Source organism: Mercenaria mercenaria, unplaced genomic scaffold (genome assembly GCF_021730395.1).
Source record: "Mercenaria mercenaria strain notata unplaced genomic scaffold, MADL_Memer_1 contig_4163, whole genome shotgun sequence".
NCBI lineage: Eukaryota > Metazoa > Mollusca > Bivalvia > Venerida > Veneridae > Mercenaria > Mercenaria mercenaria.
Window position 1 is genome coordinate 17,745 of NW_026462372.1, and position 17,276 is coordinate 35,020.

The window sequence follows — 17,276 nt, forward strand, 5'->3', positions numbered from 1 at the left end:
TATCTCGCCATCGCGCCAACATTTTTTTTTTGGGGGGGGGAGGTGGGGGGGGGGGGTGATGGGCTTAATGAAATTTGCTGTAGCGGAGTAGGGCAAATTGAAAGCAACTAGAGCCCTTTAATATCATGTTTATCACTAAAATTGTTAGAAAATTAAATGATATGACCATACCCTTTGACTTTCAAAAAATGACCTTGAAATTAGACATATATATCAGCGTTTTTATGTTTGCACCCTGCGTGTTTTCCTGAAAATGTTAGCAACTGACGCTATTTTATGGAGTTCGTTGTAAAGAAGATATGGAGTGGAAACAGGTTTTAGCTATTTGATCTTTGACCACGAAGGGTGACTATGACTTTGGACCTAGTTACATAGGTTGAGCACTCTGCATGTGCTCTGGATTAGGTTTGCAGTTGGTGCTAGTTTTATGAACACACACAACTTATATTTTTATATTTGGTATCTAACTGTGACATTCGCTTTAGTGACCCAGGCTTATACAATGCATGTTGTCTTAATATGGTAAATAGTTCAATCGGGGAATCAGAAGATATGGAACCGACATTTGACCTTTAACTCAAAGTGTGACCTTTGCATTTGACTTTCTGTGCATAGTCTTAATGAGGTAAATAACTGATGCTAGTTTTATAGTAAATCTTCCTATCCGTTTAGAAGGTATGGAGCGGAAACAAATTGAAGGAATTTGATCTTTGACCTCTAAGGTGACAATGACTTTTGACTTAGTCACCACCGTCTTACGATCTGCTCATCGTGTTGATAAAGGTTAAAAACCGATGCTAGTTTTATGAAATCCTTTGAGCGGTTTAAAAGATATGCAGCATATACGAAGTTAAGCTATTTGACCTTTGATCTCCAAGTGTTACCTTGACCATGAACCCAATAGGTATTCTGGATTGTACTCTCAGCACATAGTCTTGATGAGGCAAACACTTGGTGCCAGTTTGAAAACCTTTCCAACGGTTCAGCGAAATTGAGCTTGTGACATGTTTTGTGATTTGTACATTATATTGATAAATCTTTCCCACAATTTAGAAGATATGGACCAGACACACGGGAACCTCGACAACCGAGCTACCTTAAAATCACTTGCTCCTCATCGATGTAGGTATTAGCCTCGCTTGTGGCGTATAATTCATCATGTAAGAAGTCATCTAGCTGGCCTGCATAAGATCATAGGTTCTACTCAGTTACCTGTCCGTAATTGAATAATACCTGATGTCTCCCTCCACCATGAAAAGCTCTAAGGCGGCCATATGACTATAATTGTTCCAGAGTGATTAAAATCCGGCACATAAATTAGAAGGACAAGACTTAAGGATAGATGAACAGACATTCGTGACTCCAATATAGCCCCCCCCCACCCCCCATATACTTTATATCTTAGCCACTTAATTATTTATAAGGTCGATATTTGATCCATGATCCATAACCTATCTATAGCTTAAAATGTAAAACAGAAGGTATATTTGCCAACAGAATGACCTAAATGTACCGGGAAACAGGGCATGAAAAACAAAAATGATAGACAACTATTTGACAATCGCATGTTGCTGAAATGATATTAATACTAAGTTTATTCGACCTAAAATGTTTCTTTCTGTTGCGTTAAATGTTTTATATACGTTTTTGATATTTCGTGCGTCAATACAAGTAAACAATACATCAAATGTTCCGCCATGGCTTTTTGACGCACACACCAGGACGACGAAACGAAATATGCTACATATGCCGCCATAAAAAATGACATTAAGAAGCTACCATAATATTCAATACATGCTTGAAATATTAAAAACAATTGTGAATATCTACCTCATGTCATGTACGTTATAAAACCATAATATGTTGAATGGCTTGCAGGAAAACGTACAAACAATTACCTAATTACCTAGGTGGCAAACAGTTTTGACCGGTAAGCTTCAAATAAGTCCATATTGTCATATATCATTCGCAATATATACTGATGTTATTATGCAAATTGCAATGGTATGAACATTTATTTACGACAGCTATGATTTCGTTGACGATCATACCAAAGATTACAAAATCTGGGTGTTTTTACATTGCTGTCGTTTACCTCTTCTTTATAAAAATAATATATTTGTGATCTTACATAAAAGTTAATGCAAGACTCATGCATTTTTTCTTTTTTGACAGAAGTTAATTTTACATTACCGTTTTATTTAAAGAGCATATGAAATCCTCATCCTTGTCCAAGCCTTCAGAAAAGTTACCATCAATTGTCACTTCGAAACGAAAAACATATACAGCTTTTTCTAAAACAGAATTAAAATACATAATGTTTATTGATTAACGAAAAGTCGAAGTTTGTTATTAAAGGGGATTAATGTCAAACTTTTCGAAACTCATGAAGTACTTTCATTTGCTAGGAGTGGAATAGGGCGTACTGAATTGTTAAGCTGGTCGATAATTGTAGCAGTAGTAGTGCATTATGAGCTGACTAGTTGACTTAAGCTGGCTCATTCGCGGTCAGACTGGTGTTCACTTGTGACCGGTCTTGACAACCCTTTTCTTGACGAGCTGTTCCTGTGGTAAGAGGCGATATCAAAAAGCCAAGAACATCTTCCGAGAAGAATTCACGCGCCGCAACATTTAAAATCACTTTCAGTGAGAGTGGCAAGAACAAAAATCACGCGTTCTTAAAAGAAGGTCGTACTTTTTATACTTGGAGATTTATAAATAATTCAAAGCATTTATTTTATGCCAACACATGCCGAATTTCAATAAAACAATATAATAAATTTCTTAAAATTCTTGATTAAACCATATATTTGATGATCTTTTTTCTTCTAAAAACAAGTAGCGCAATAAACTAGGGGTTAACTCAAAATTAAAATGCCCGAGTTAATATTTGAAAAGACTGTGTTTGTTATTGTATTATGTTAATTCTTGGAGGAATTCGTGACATGCCACCTCAAAATAAAAAATAAATAAATAAATAAAATAAATAAATAAGAAAATAGAAAGAAACAAACACAAAAAACAAGGTGATTTCTAAAAAACAAACAAATGTGCGTGCGAACGTCTCGTTATTTTGAAAACACATGGGCATTATTCTTATATGAATAATTTTTCTGTCACTGAAACTCGAATGAAAAATATTATAAATACAGACATTTCAGAGTCTGTCACGGACGTACAGGCACAATATAAAAATTCGAGCTCTAAAGCATGCATTTTCATTTTGTTGTAGTGCATTTTGTTTCCAATTACATGAAAGTTTCAACATAGTACTTAACGTTTCTGGTGACGCGAAAATATAACGCCAACACGTAATTTTCCATAAGCACACGGTCATTTCCGAAGGAGCATCATGGAAGGCACGTGCAGTTTTCCCGCCAAAATACGAAGAAGAAACGTCTGCTTCCGGTTCTGTGGAGAAATTCATTATGTTGTATACGATGGCCCGATATTTACATATATTTAAGCCGGATTTTCATTATGTTACTATTCCCGTTTCCATCTTAAAGTTGTGTTCAACATCTGCCGAACAATGTACGAAAATGTATATATCGATCTAGCACAGGTTTTACAGAAATATGGTTTCGGAAGAATCGTGTTGCATTGAGTCATTAAAACTAGTATCACTCCCTGACGTCGACAAGGCTTGTAATTTCTTTGGACATGATTTATGGAAATTTGTTTTTGTTTGTTTGGCTTTGGGTTTAACGTCGTTTTTCAACAGTATTTCAGTCATGTAACGGCGGGCAGTTAGCCTAACCAGTGTTCCTGAATTCTGTACCAGTACCTGTTCTCCGCAAGTAACTGCCAACTTCCCCACATTAATTATCAGAGGTGGAGGACGAGTGATTTCAGACACAATGTTTTTTATCAAATCGTCACGGAGAACATACACCCCGTCCGAGGATCCCGCGATCCGTATACCAACGCTCTTCCTACTGAGCTAAGCCGGCGGGTCCGTTTTCAAAATAATTGCACGCAGTATATGTTTTACTAAATTTGTTTTAAAAGCACTGATCCCCAGAAAGTATGACAACAACAAAACAAGAGCTGTCTCCATAGGATGACACATGCCCCCGATGGCACTTTGAATGAATAGTTATGGCCGATGTTAGAGTTTAGGACCTTTGACCTACGGACCTGGGTCTTGCGCGCGACACGTCGTCTTACTGTGGTACACATTCATGCCCAATAATTTTAAAATCCATGCATGAATGACAAAGATATGGACCGGACACGCCCATCAATGCACTATCATGAAATATGACCTTTAATGTCTAAGTGTGACCTTGACCTTTGAGCTACTACCTGGGTCTTGCGCGCGACATGTCGTCTTACTGTGGTACACATTCATGCCAAGTTATTTGAAAATCCATCCAGCGATGACAAAGATATGGACCGGACACGAAAATTGCGGACAGACTGACAGACCGACAGACGGTTCAAAAACTATATGCCTCCCTTCGGGGGCATAAAAATAGATATCAGAAAATTATTGCTAAATTTCTCATGAAAGTTTTAATAGTTAATGACAGATTATGTTACAGAAACACATAAGAATTATTTATTTATTTATTTTTTGGCGATTCATTCAAAATAACGGGATACTGGAGGTAAACTGCCTTAATCATAAAGCTTTATATTTATTTAAATATTCCTCCGTGGTGTATTGGTCACGACCCCAGGGAAATTTTTATCGCGGCGGCGGCCCGGGTTCGATTCCCGACTCGAGCATGTTTTTATCTCTTAATTTGGCATTCTGAAACAGATTAGCAATAAAACCTCGTGTTCTAATATTCAAAATCTGACCAAACTTTAAGCAAAAATCTGGATGTCTTTGCCTTTAAATGGCTAAACGCTAAAGTAACAACTTGTGATTTTTTTGGCCACATACTGTTTAACGTATGAAAGAAATAGTAAAGACAGGTAATGTTTCGGAAAAGATATGAACTATTTCGCACGTCATTTTTTTTTACTTCAACGTAAAATAAGTTTTAAAAAGGTTTTCTTTTTACGATGCTGGCTTTGAGAAAGAAGAAATTGCTGTTCGCGATTTGCATAAGCGATTTAACCGAACAATTCGAAAGAAGCGTGTGCAACAGTTTAAATAGTTGAACTAACATGTTAGGCCACGTATTAGTAAAGAAAACATTTCAAATATGATTGTGTGCGACATTAGTGACTTCCCATGATTATTTATAGACGTGAATGAATATTGATGTGGGTTTTCTTAGCGACTTAGCATTTTCCTGTAAACAAATCCGAATCGGCTAATGCTTCACAAATATATTGAAATACCTATGTCAGGTATGTCCTTAATATAGATGATGACGATATGATATTTACGTCGGCAGCGGATAATGAAATCGGTACTACATGTATTTACTAACATACGATTTTGTGTGGAATTGTGCGTGGATTCTGTACGCCAGTTTTAAGTATCTATGCGAGAATGGAAAAATCGACTAATTTTGGGAACAGTGATCTTCATGCTAAGATTTTTACTCAATTCACGCATGTTTTCCTTTCGGCCTGCCTCGATTTCATTTCTGAAACTGTGTCCGTGGCATAACAAGAAAAAATATTTATACGCGTCACGTGCCAGACAGAATACACGAGTGTGAATGAAAGGTGGGAAAAGTGAGGTATCAATCAGTCTCCACGGATTTTATTGACTTCTGCACATGCGAGATACAGTACATAATCAGTGACATGATTCTATTACGTCAGGAAATGTTGACTGACATATTTTCAGCGATTGATTATGGACGCTAAAAGCATGACCAAGACTTCAAATTCAAAGGGAACGAGACAGAAAAAAAGAAAAGAAATGCTTAATGAACAGAAATTTATCAAAAAGGATAATATTTCTTAGATCGGTAATGTCAAAATTGCGTTCATTAAAGTAGCAACTTATTGTTAAAAAAGAAAGGAAAACGTCCGTAATTAATTAAAAGAGGTGATCAAACACCCACCCACCCATATTTTATACATTTTTACAATTAACCCATCACCCATAAAGACGGTTTTTGTGAGGACCACCACCCATAATTATGATTTTTGGATGGACCCCACCACCCATAATTATGATTTTCCGATGGAACCCACCACCCGTCATTAAAAGATTCGGTTGCCGTCCGACACCGCCCTTTCCCCAATAAATTTAATTCTGGAATCGCCATTATAAATAACTTCAAATTCCGAGTAGGCTCTATGACTGCTCTCTGGATCGTTCATACAAGTTATTTTAGTCAAATATAAATCTGTTATAATAATAATAATAGATTTGATAACAATAAATAGAGAGAATGGGTTCGCGGTCCGATTTCGCTTTAAAAGACATCTAAATTAGCAGCCCTCGAATCAAGAGTAAGTCACGATCTTAAAAGAAAACGGAGATGCTTCCATATAAACAGCAAAATTTAAAAAAGAAATGAAATAAAATAGATAGGTTGATAAAACGATAAACAACTAAGCAGTGTTTAAATATATATTTCAAGAAGTAAAGTATAATTCTAGCGTTACATAGATACGACAAGATTTCTATCTTCTATCAGCTGATTGTGTTTTTAAACCTAGAGGTAATATTTCCCTTGTGCGCCTCGTATATATCTGCATATGGCCACAGCAAGATTACGTCATTTGTCTAATACGTCACAAGTTTCTTTCGGAGAAAAAATAATTCTCTTGCATACACAACCGGTGAATATTGTTTATTGAAGTTCAAAACTGACCATTGTGAAAGAAATTGGATATGTGGCGGACTGTAAATACTTCAGTAAGGATGCTAAAATACAGGTTATCTTTGAACCATGCGTTTGGAAATGATGTTATTTTGAACAAGTCATCGTTTCAAGGGCATGGTGCGATTGATGCCTGAGTTTCACCGATGTTTAAAAGAGCTTGTTTGTTTACAATTTACTTATCGAGGATTGGATAGAGCTACCGAAGACTTGGAAGAATTTTGGACTGTTTATAACTTTGTTAAAAGTGAGTCAATTTACATTTTTGTTAGATCTAAATAATGTGTTCATTGTTATAGCTTTTTTTTAAATACAACATTTCATTTCCCTCGTGCATTCATAAACGAAATTAGTCTTGAATCGCTCCCGATAAAATTCACGTGAATTTTCCCGTAATACTCCAAATTTAGAGAGCAAACTCCAATGGCGACAAGAAATTACAATGGGAGACTGCCGTTGAAAATATAAATTTGTCATTTATTTGGATATTTGGCAAAGCAGAAAAAAATCGTTAAATTTCTCGAGGGTGACTTTTTTTTAGGTTATCAAACCATGTTTACTTTGCCGGTAAGTGTCGTAGTTTTGTCATGTGACACCAAAGTTGGGGTAAACCTTTGGAATGGAACAGACTTTAGCACTCCTAACCGAGCTAGACGGGAAAGCATAGATATATTAAAATGCAGTCCGTTGTATATCAGTAAGAGATTAATACATGGCAGCGTGTGTCCTTTAGCCATAGTGATGACCATTATGTGACTAGTATACGCTTATGGCCGTTATTTATCGGTAATACAACATCGGCCCTAATGGCTTTTTGACACTATTTAATTGATCCATTCATTGTAACAAATCCTTTCTATCTATGAAAGGTATCACAAACATATCTATGCTTGATTTCAACAATAATGGGATCGAACGTGAAAGAGGAAGAGCTTAAATGTTACCTGTATCTGGTTGAACAGTTGGATACGCTGTCGGGAATATGGTTGTTCTGCTTGGTTCAGGAGTCACTGAAACGCCATTGACAGTTGTTGATTGCTTTGAAGACGAGAATTTTGTACTAGGGTCAGTTGAACTTGTTAATGTGACTGTAGTCCTTGGTCGGTTTGAAGACGTAGACACGTCTGCACTGCCGTCAGCTGAACCAGTTGAAGTCACTGTAGAGACAGTCGTGGGCTGGTTTGATGATGTAGGTCCGCTCAAACCGGTGCTAGTTAGACTCGTTGACCTGACTGTAGAGACAGTCGTGGGTTGGCTTGTGGACTGGAAACCACTTACACTGCTGACAGCTGGCCCTTTTGACGTTCCTGTAGATACAGTGGTTGGTTGACTGGTAGACGAAGAACTACTTACAGTGCTGTCAGTAGGTTGGCTTGAAGACTGAGAACCACTTATACTGCTCTTAGTTGGACTTGGTGGCGTGACAGTAGAGACAGTCATAGATTGGCTTGTAGATAGTGAACCACTTACACTGCTGTCAGTGGGCCACTTTGTCCTGACTGTAGAGACAAATGTTGGTTGGCTTGTAGATTGAGAATCACTTATACTGCTGCCAGTTGGTCTCGTTGATATGACTGTAGAGACAGTCGTGGATTGGCTCGTAGACGGTGAACCACTTTCACTGCTATCTGTTGGACTTGCTGGCGTCACTGTAGAGGCAGACGTTGGTTGGCTTGTAGACTGAGAACCACTTACATTGCTGTTAGTTGGTCTCGTTGACGAGAATGTAGAGGCAGTCGTAGATTGGCTCGTATATTGTGAACCACTTTCACTGCTGTCAGTTGGACTTGCTGGCGTGACTGTAGAGGCAGACGCGGGTTCGCTTGTAGACTGTGAACCATTTACACTGCTGTCAGTTGAACTTGCTGGTGTGACTGTAGAGGCAGACGTGGGTTGGCTTGTAGACAGAGAACCACTTACACTGCTGTCAGTTGAACTTGCTGGCGTGACTGTAGAGGCAGACGTGGGTTGGCTTGTGGACTGAGAACCACTTTCACTGCTGTCAGTGGGTCTTGTTGACGTGGCTGTAGAGACAGTCGTAGATTGGCGTGTAGACTGAGAAACACTTACACTGTTGCCAGTTGGCTCCTTTGACCTAAATGTAGAGATAGACGAGGATTGGCTTGTAGACTGAAACCCACTTACACTGCTGACAGTTGGACTCGTTGGCGTGACTGTAGAGACAGTACTGGATTGGCTTGTAGATTGAGAACCACTTACACTGCTGACAGCTGGCCCTTTTGACGTTCCTGTAGATACAGTGGTTGGTTGGCTTGTAGACGATGAACTACTTACAGTGCTGTCAGTAGGTTGGCTTGAAGACTGAGAACCACTTATACTGCTCTGAGTTGGACTTGGTGGCGTGACAGTAGAGACAGTCATAGATTGGCTTGTAGATAGTGAACCACTTACACTGCTGTCAGTGGGCCACTTTGTCCTGACTGTAGAGACCAACGTTGGTTGGCTTGAAGATTGAGAATCACTTATACTGCTGTCAGTTTGTCTCGTTGATATGACTGTAGAGACAGTCGTGGATTGGCTCGTAGACGGTGAACCACTTTCACTGCTGTCTGTTTGACTTGCTGGCGTCACTGTAGAGGCAGACGTTGGTTGGCTTGTAGACTGAGAACCACTTACATTGCTGTCAGTTGGTCTCATAGACGAGAATGTAGAGACAGTCGTAGATCGGCTCGTATATTGTGAACCACTTTCACTGCTGTCAGTTGGACTTGCTGGCGTGACTGTAGAGGCAGACGCGGGATCGCTTGTAGACTGTGAACCACTTACACTGCTGTCAGTTGAACTTGCTGGTTTGACTGTAGAGGCAGACGTGGGTTGGCTTGTAGATAGAGAACCACTTACACTGCTGTCAGTTGAACTTGCTGGCGTGACTGTAGAGGCAGTCGTGGGTTGGCTTGTGGACTGAGAACCACTTTCACTGCTGTCAGTGGGTCTTGTTGACGTGGCTGTAGAGACTGTCGTAGATTGGCTTGTAGACTGAGAACCACTTACACTGCTGTCAGTTGGCCGATTTGAGCTGACTGTAGAGGCAGACATGGGTTGGCTTGTAGACTGAGAACTACTTACACTGCTGTCAGTTGGACTCGTTGGTGTGACTGTAGAGGCAGTAGTGGATTGGCTTGTAGATTGAGGACCACTTACACTGCTGTCAGCAGGCCCTTTTGACATTCCTGTAGATACAGTGGTTGGTTGGCATGTAGACGAAGAACTACTTACAGTGCTGTCAGTAAGTTGGCTGGAAGACTGAGAACCACTTATACTGATCTGAGTTGGACTTGGTGGCGTGACAGTAGAGACAGTCATAGATTGGCTTGTAGATAGTGAACCACTTACGCTGCTGTCAGTTGGCCCCTTTGTCCTGACTGTAGATACAAACGTTGATTGGCTTGTAGATTGAGAACCACTTACACTGCTGTCAGTTAGACTTGCTGGCGTCACTGTAGAGGCAGACGTTGGTTGGCTTGTAGACTGAGAACCACTTATACTGCTGTCAGTTTGTCTCGTTGATTTGACTGTAGAGACAGTCGTGGATTGGCTCGTAGAGGGTGAACCACTTTCACTGCTGTCTGTTTGACTTGCTGGCGTTACTGTAGAGGCAGACGTTGGTTGGCTTGTAGACTGAGAACCACTTACATTGCTGTCAGTTGGTCTCATTGACGAGAATGTAGAGACAGTCGTAGATCGGCTCGTATATTGTGAACCACTTTCACTGCTGTCAGTTGGACTTGCTGGCGTGACTGTAGAGGCAGACACGGGTTCGCTTGTAGAGTGTGAACCACTTACACTGCTGTCAGTTGAACTTGCTGGTGTGATTGTAGAGGCAGACGTGGGTTGGCTTGTAGACAGAGAACCACTTACACTGCTGTCAGTTGAACTTGCTGGCGTCACTGTAGAGGCAGACGTTGGTTGGCTTGTGGACTGAGAACCACTTTCACTGCTGTCAGTGGGTCTTGATGACGTGGCTGTAGAGGCAGACGTGGGTTGGCTTGTAGACTGAGAACCACTTACACTGCTGTCAGTTGGACTCGTTGGTGTGACTGTAGAGGCAGTAGTGGATTGGCTTGTAGATTGAGGACCACTTACACTGCTGTCAGCAGGCCCTTTTGACGTTCTTGTAGATACAGTGGTTGGTTGGCTTGTAGATGAAGAACTACTTACAGTGCTGTCAGTAGGTTGGCTGGAAGACTGAGAACCACTTATACTGATCTGAGTTGGACTTGGTGGCGTGACAGTAGAGACAGTCATAGATTGGCTTGTAGATAGTGAACCACTTACGCTGCTGTCAGTTGGTCTTCTTGACGAGAATGTAGAGACAGTCGTAGAATGGCTCGTATATTGAGATCCACTTTCACTGCTGTCAGTTGGACTTGCTGGCGTGACTGTAGAGGCAGACGTGGGTTGGCCTGTTGACTGAGAACCACCTACACTGCTGTTAATTGAACTTGCTGACGTGACTGTCGACACATACGTGGCTTGGCTTGTAGACTGAGAACCACTTTCGCTGCTGAAAGTGGGTCTAGTTGACGTGGCTGTAGAGACAGTCGTAGATTGGCTTGTAGACTGAGAACCACTTACACTGCTGTCAGTTGGCCCATTTGACCTGAATGTAGAGATAGACGTGGGTTGGCTTGTAGACTGAGAACCACTTACACTGCTGTCAGTTGGCGTGACTGTAGAGACAGTAGTGGATCGGCCTGTAGATTGAGAACCACTTACACTGCTGTCAGCTGGCCCTTTTGACGTTCCTGTAGATACAATGGTTGGTTGGCTTGTCGACGAAAAACTACTTACAGATCTGTCAGTAGGTTGAATGGAAGACTGAGAACCACTTATTCTGCTCTGAGTTGGACTTGCTGTCGTGACAGTAGAGACAGTCATAGGTTGGCTTGTAGATAGTGAACCACTTACACTGCTGTCAGTTGGCCCCTTTGTCTTGACTGTAGAGACAAACGTTGGTTGGCTTGTAGACTGAGAACCACTTACATTGCTGTCAGTTGGTCTCGTTGATATGACTGTAGAGACAATCTTGGATTGTGTCGTAGACGGTGAACCAATTTCACTGCTGTCTGTTGGACTTGCAGGCGTCACTGTAGCGACAGACGTTGGTTGGCTTGTAGACTGAGAACCACTTACATTGCTGTCAGTTGGTCTCGTTGACGAGAATGTAGAGACAGTCGTAGACTGGCTCGTATATTGTGAACCACTTTCACTGCTGTCAGTTGGACTTGCTGGCGTGACTGTAGAGGCAGACGTGGGTTGGCTTGTAGACTGAGAACCACTTACACTGCTGTCAGTGGGTCTTGTTGACGTGGCTGTAGAGACAGTCGTAGATTGGACTGTAGACTGAGAAACACTTACACTGCTGCCAGTTGTCTCCTTTGACCTAAATGTAGATATAGACGAGGATTGGCTTGTAGACTGAGACCCACTTACACTGCTGGCAGTTGGACTCGTTGGCGTGACTGTAGAGACAGTACTGGATTGGCTTGTAGATTGAGAACCACTTACACTGCTGACAGCTGGCCCTTTTGACGTTCCTGTAGATACAGTGGTTGGTTGGCTTGTAGACGATGAACTACTTACAGTGCTGTCAGTAGGTTGGCTTGAAGACTGAGAACCACTTATACTGCTCTGAGTTGGACTTGGTGGCGTGACAGTAGAGACAGTCATAGATTGGCTTGTAGATAGTGAACCACTTACACTGCTGTCAGCGGGCCACTTTGTCCTGACTGTAGAGACCAACGTTGGTTGGCTTGTAGATTGAGAATCACTTATACTGCTGTCAGTTTGTCTCGTTGATTTTACTGTAGAGACAGTCGTGGATTGGCTCGTAGACGGTGAACCACTTTCACTGCTGTCTGTTTGACTTGCTGGCGTCACTGTAGAGGCAGACGTTGGTTGGCTTGTAGACTGAGAACCACTTACATTGCTGTCAGTTGGTCTCATTGACGAGAATATAGAGACAGTCGTAGATCGGCTCGTATATTGTGAACCACTTTCACTGCTGTCAGTTGGACTTGCTGGCGTGACTGTAGAGGCAGACGCGGGTTCGCTTGTAGACTGTGAACCACTTACACTGCTGTCAGTTGAACTTGCTGGTGTGACTGTAGAGGCAGACGTTGGTTGGCTTGTAGACAGAGAACCACTTACCCTGCTGTCAGTTGAACTTGCTGGCGTGACTGTAGAGGCAGACGTGGGTTGGCTTGTGGACTGAGAACCACTTTCACTGCTGTCAGTGGGTCTTGTCGACTTCGCTGTAGAGACAGTCGTAGATTGGCTTGTAGACTGAGAACCACTTACACTGCTGTCAGTTGGCCAATTTGAGCTAACTTTAGAGGCAGACGTGGGTTGGCTTGTAGACTGAGAACCACTTACACTGCTGTCAGTTGGACTCGTTGGTGTGACTGTAGAGGCAGTAGTGGATTGGCTTGTAGATTGAGGACCACTTACACTGCTGTCAGCAGGCCCTTTTGACGTTCCTGTAGATACAGTGGTTGGTTGGCTTGTAGACGAAGAACTACTTACAGTGCTGTCAGTATGTTGGCTGGAAGACTGAGAACCACTTATACTGATCTGAGTTGGACTTGGTGGCGTGACAGTAGAGACAGTCATAGATTGGCTTGTAGATAGTGAACCACTTACGCTGCTGTCAGTTGGCCCCTTTGTCCTGACTGTAGATACAAACGTTGATTGGCTTGTAGATTGAGAACCACTTACACTGCTGTCAGTTAGACTTGCTGGCGTCTCTGTAGAGGCAGACGTTGGTTGGCTTGTAGACTGAGAACCACTTACATTGCTGTCAGTTGGTCTTGTTGACGAGAATGTAGAGACAGTCGTAGATTGGCTCGTATATTGAGATCCACTTACACTGCTGTCAGTTGGACTTGCTGGCGTGACTGTAGAGGCAGACGTGGGTTGTCTTGTTGACTGAGAAGCACTTACACTGCTGTTAATTGAACTTGCTGACGTGACTGTAGATGCAGACGTGGGTTGGCTTGTAGACTGAGAACCACTTTCGCTGCTGACAGTGGGTCTAGTTGACGTGGCTGTAGAGACAGTCGTAGATTGGCTTGTATATTGAGAACCACTTACACTGCTGTCAGTTGGCCCATTTGACCTGAATGTAGAGATAGACGTGGGTTGGCTTGTAGACTGAGAACCACTTACACTGTTGTCAGTTGGCGTGACTGTAGAGACAGTAGTGGATAGGCTTGTAGATTGAGAACCACTTACACTGCTGTCAGCTGGCCCTTTTGACGTTCCTGTAGATACAATGGTTGGTTGGCTTGTCGACGAATAACTACTTACAGTGCTGTCAGTAGGTTGAATGGAAGACTGAGAACCACTTATACTGCTCTGAGTTGGACTTGCTGTCGTGACAGTAGAGACAGTCATAGATTGGCTTGTAGATAGGGAACCACTTACACTGCTGTCAGTGGGCCCCTTTGTCTTGACTGTAGAGACAAACGTTGGTTGGCTTGTAGACTGTGAACCACTTACATTGCTGTCAGTTGGTCTCGTTGATATGACTGTAGAGACAATCTTGGATTGTGTCGTAGACGGTAAACCACTTTCACTGCTGTCTGTTGGACTTGCTGGCGTCACCGTAGTGACAGACGTTGGTTGGCTTGTAGACTGAGAACCACTTACATTGCTGTCAGTTGGTCTCGTTGACGAGAATGTAGAAACAGTCGTAAACTGGCTCGTATATTGTGAACCACTTTCACTGCTGTCAGTTGGACTTGCTGGCGTAACTGTAGAGGCAGACGTGGGTTGGCTTGTAGACTGAGTACTATTTACACTGCTGTCAGTTGGACTTGCTGGCGTGACTGTAGAGGCAGACGTGTGTTTGCTAGTAGACTGATAACCACTTACACTGCTGTCAGTTGTAGAGGCAGACGTGTGTTGGCTTGTAGACTGAAACCACTTACACTGCTGTCAGTTGGCTCTTTGACGTGAATGTAGATGCAGACGTGGTTGGCTTGTAGACTGAAAACCACTTACACTGCTGCAGTTGGACTCAGTTGGCGTGGCTGAGAAGTAGTGGATCGGCTTGTAGATTGAGAACCACTTACACTGCTGACAGCTGGCCCTTTTGACGTTCCTGTAGATCAGTGGTTGGTTGGCTTGTAAACGAATAACTACTTCAGTGCTGTCAGTAGGTGGCTTGAAGACTGAGAACCACTTATACTGCTCTGAGTTGGACTTGGTGGCGTGACAGTAGAGACAGTCATAGATTGGCTTGTAGATAGTGAACCACTTACACTGCTGTCAGGGGCCCCTTTGTCTTGACTGTAGAGACAAACGTTGGTTGGCTTGTAGATGAGAACCACTTACACTGCTGTCAGTTGGTCCGTTGATATTACTGTAGAACAGTCGTGGATGTGGTCAGTAGACGGTGAACCACTTTCACTGCTGTCTGTTGACTTGCTGGCGTCACTGTAGAGGCAGACGGTTGGTTGGCTTGTAGACTGAGAACCACTTACATTGCTGTCTGTTGGTCTCGTTGACGAGAATGTAGAGACAGTGTAGACTGGCTCGTATATTGTGAACCACTTTCACTGCTGTCAGTTGGACTTGCTGGCGTGACTGTGAGGCAGACGGGGTTGCTTGTAGACTGTGAACCACTTACACTGCTGTCAGTTGAACTTGCTGGTGTGACTGTAGAGGCAGACGTTGGTTGGCTTGTAGACAGAGAACCACTTACCCTGCTGTCAGTTGAACTTGCTGGCGTGACTGTAGAGGCAGACGTGGGTGGCTTGGACTGAGAACACTTTCACTGCTGTCAGTGGGTCTTGTCGACTTCGCTGTAGAGACAGTGTAATTGGCTTGTAGATGGAACACTTACACTGCTGTCAGTTGGCCATTTGAGCTAACTTTGAGCAGACGTGGGTTGCTGTAGATGAGAACCACTTACACTGCTGTCAGTTGGACTCGTTGGTGTGACTGTAGAGCAGTAGTGGATTGGCTTGTAGATTGAGGACCTTACACTGCTGTCAGCAGGCCCTTTTGACGTTCTGTAGATACAGTGGTTGTTGGTTGTAGACAAGAACTACTTACAGTGCTGTCATATGTGGCTGAAGACTGAGAACCACTATATGATCTGAGTTGGACTTGTGGCGTGACAGTAGAGACAGTCATAGATTGCTTGTAGATAGTGAACACTACGCTGCGTCAGTTGGCCCTTTGTCCTGACTGTAATACAACGTGATTGGCTTGTAGATTGAGAACCACTTACACTGCTGTCAGTTAGACTTGCTGGCGCTCTGTAGAGGCAGACGTTGGTGGCTTGTAGATGGAACACTACATTGCTGTCAGTTGGTCTTGTTGACGAAATTAGAGACAGTCGTAGATTGGCTCGTAATTGAGATCCACTTACAGCTGTCAGTTGACTTGCTGGCGTGACTGTAAGGCAGACGTGGTTGTTTGTTGACTGAGAAGCACTTACATGCTGTTAATTGAACTTGCTGACGTGACTGTAGAGCAGACGTGGGTTGGCTTGTAGACTGAGAACCACTTCGCTGCTGACAGTGGGTCTAGTGACGTGGCTGTAGAGACAGTCGTAGATTGGCTTGTATATGAGAACCACTTACACTGCTGTCATTGGCCCATTGACCTGATGTAGAGAAGACGTGGGTTGGCTTGTAGACTGAGAACCACTTACACTGTTGTCAGTTGGCGTGACTGTAGAGACAGTAGTGGATAGGCTTGTAGATGAGAACCACTTACACTGCTGTCAGCTGGCCTTTGACGTTCCTGTAGATACAAGTTGGTTGGCTTGTCGACGATAACTACTTACAGTGCTGTCAGTAGGTTGAATGGAAGACTGAGAACACTTATACTGCTCTGAGTTGGACTTGCTGTCGTGACAGTAAGACAGTCATAGATTGGCTGTAGATAGGGAACCATTACACTGCTGTCAGTGGGCCTTGTCTTGATGTGAGACAAACGTTGTTGGCTTGTAGACTGTGAACACTTACATTGCTGTCATTGGTCTCGTTGATATGACGTAGAGACAATCTTGGATTGTGTCGTAGACGGTAAACCACTTTCACTGCTGCTGTTGGACTTGCTGGCGTCACCGTAGTGACAGACTTGGTTGGCTTGTAGACTGGACACTTACATGCTGTCAGTTGTCTCGTTGACGAGAATGTAAAACAGTCGTAAATGGCTCGTATATTGTGAACCACTTTCACTGCTGTCAGTTGGACTTGCTGGCGTAACTGTAGAGCAGACGTGGTTGGCTTGTAGACTGAGTACTATTTACACTGCTGTCAGTTGGACTTGCTGCGTGACTGTAGAGGCAGACGTGTGTTTGCTAGTAGACTGATAACCACTTACACTGCTGTCAGTTGTAGAGGCAGACGTGTGTTGGCTTGTAACTGATAACCACTTACACTGCTGTCGTTGGACTGTGGCGGACTGTAGAGGCAACGTGTTTGTTGTAGACTGAAAACCACTACACTGCTGTCAGTTGGACTCATGGCGTGGCTACAGAGACAGTAGTGGATC

The 17,276-nt window shown here is 42.8% G+C and overlaps 1 protein-coding gene across 1 annotated transcript in view; it reads right to left on the reverse strand.

Annotated features, from left to right (window-relative positions):
- LOC128553670 (serine-rich adhesin for platelets-like) overlaps positions 1–17,276 on the reverse strand; it is a 55,289-nt gene that overhangs the window by 15,241 nt on the left and 22,772 nt on the right. The window contains exons 3-8 of the mRNA XM_053534843.1: positions 17,162–17,255; positions 16,745–16,987; positions 16,003–16,215; positions 15,251–15,522; positions 7,688–14,643; positions 2,194–2,294 (exon numbers count right to left, since the gene is read on the reverse strand). Of these exons, the coding sequence (XP_053390818.1) occupies positions 2,194–2,294; positions 7,688–14,643; positions 15,251–15,522; positions 16,003–16,215; positions 16,745–16,987; positions 17,162–17,255 (7,879 nt within the window). The remainder of the gene's footprint in view (positions 1–2,193; positions 2,295–7,687; positions 14,644–15,250; positions 15,523–16,002; positions 16,216–16,744; positions 16,988–17,161; positions 17,256–17,276) is intronic.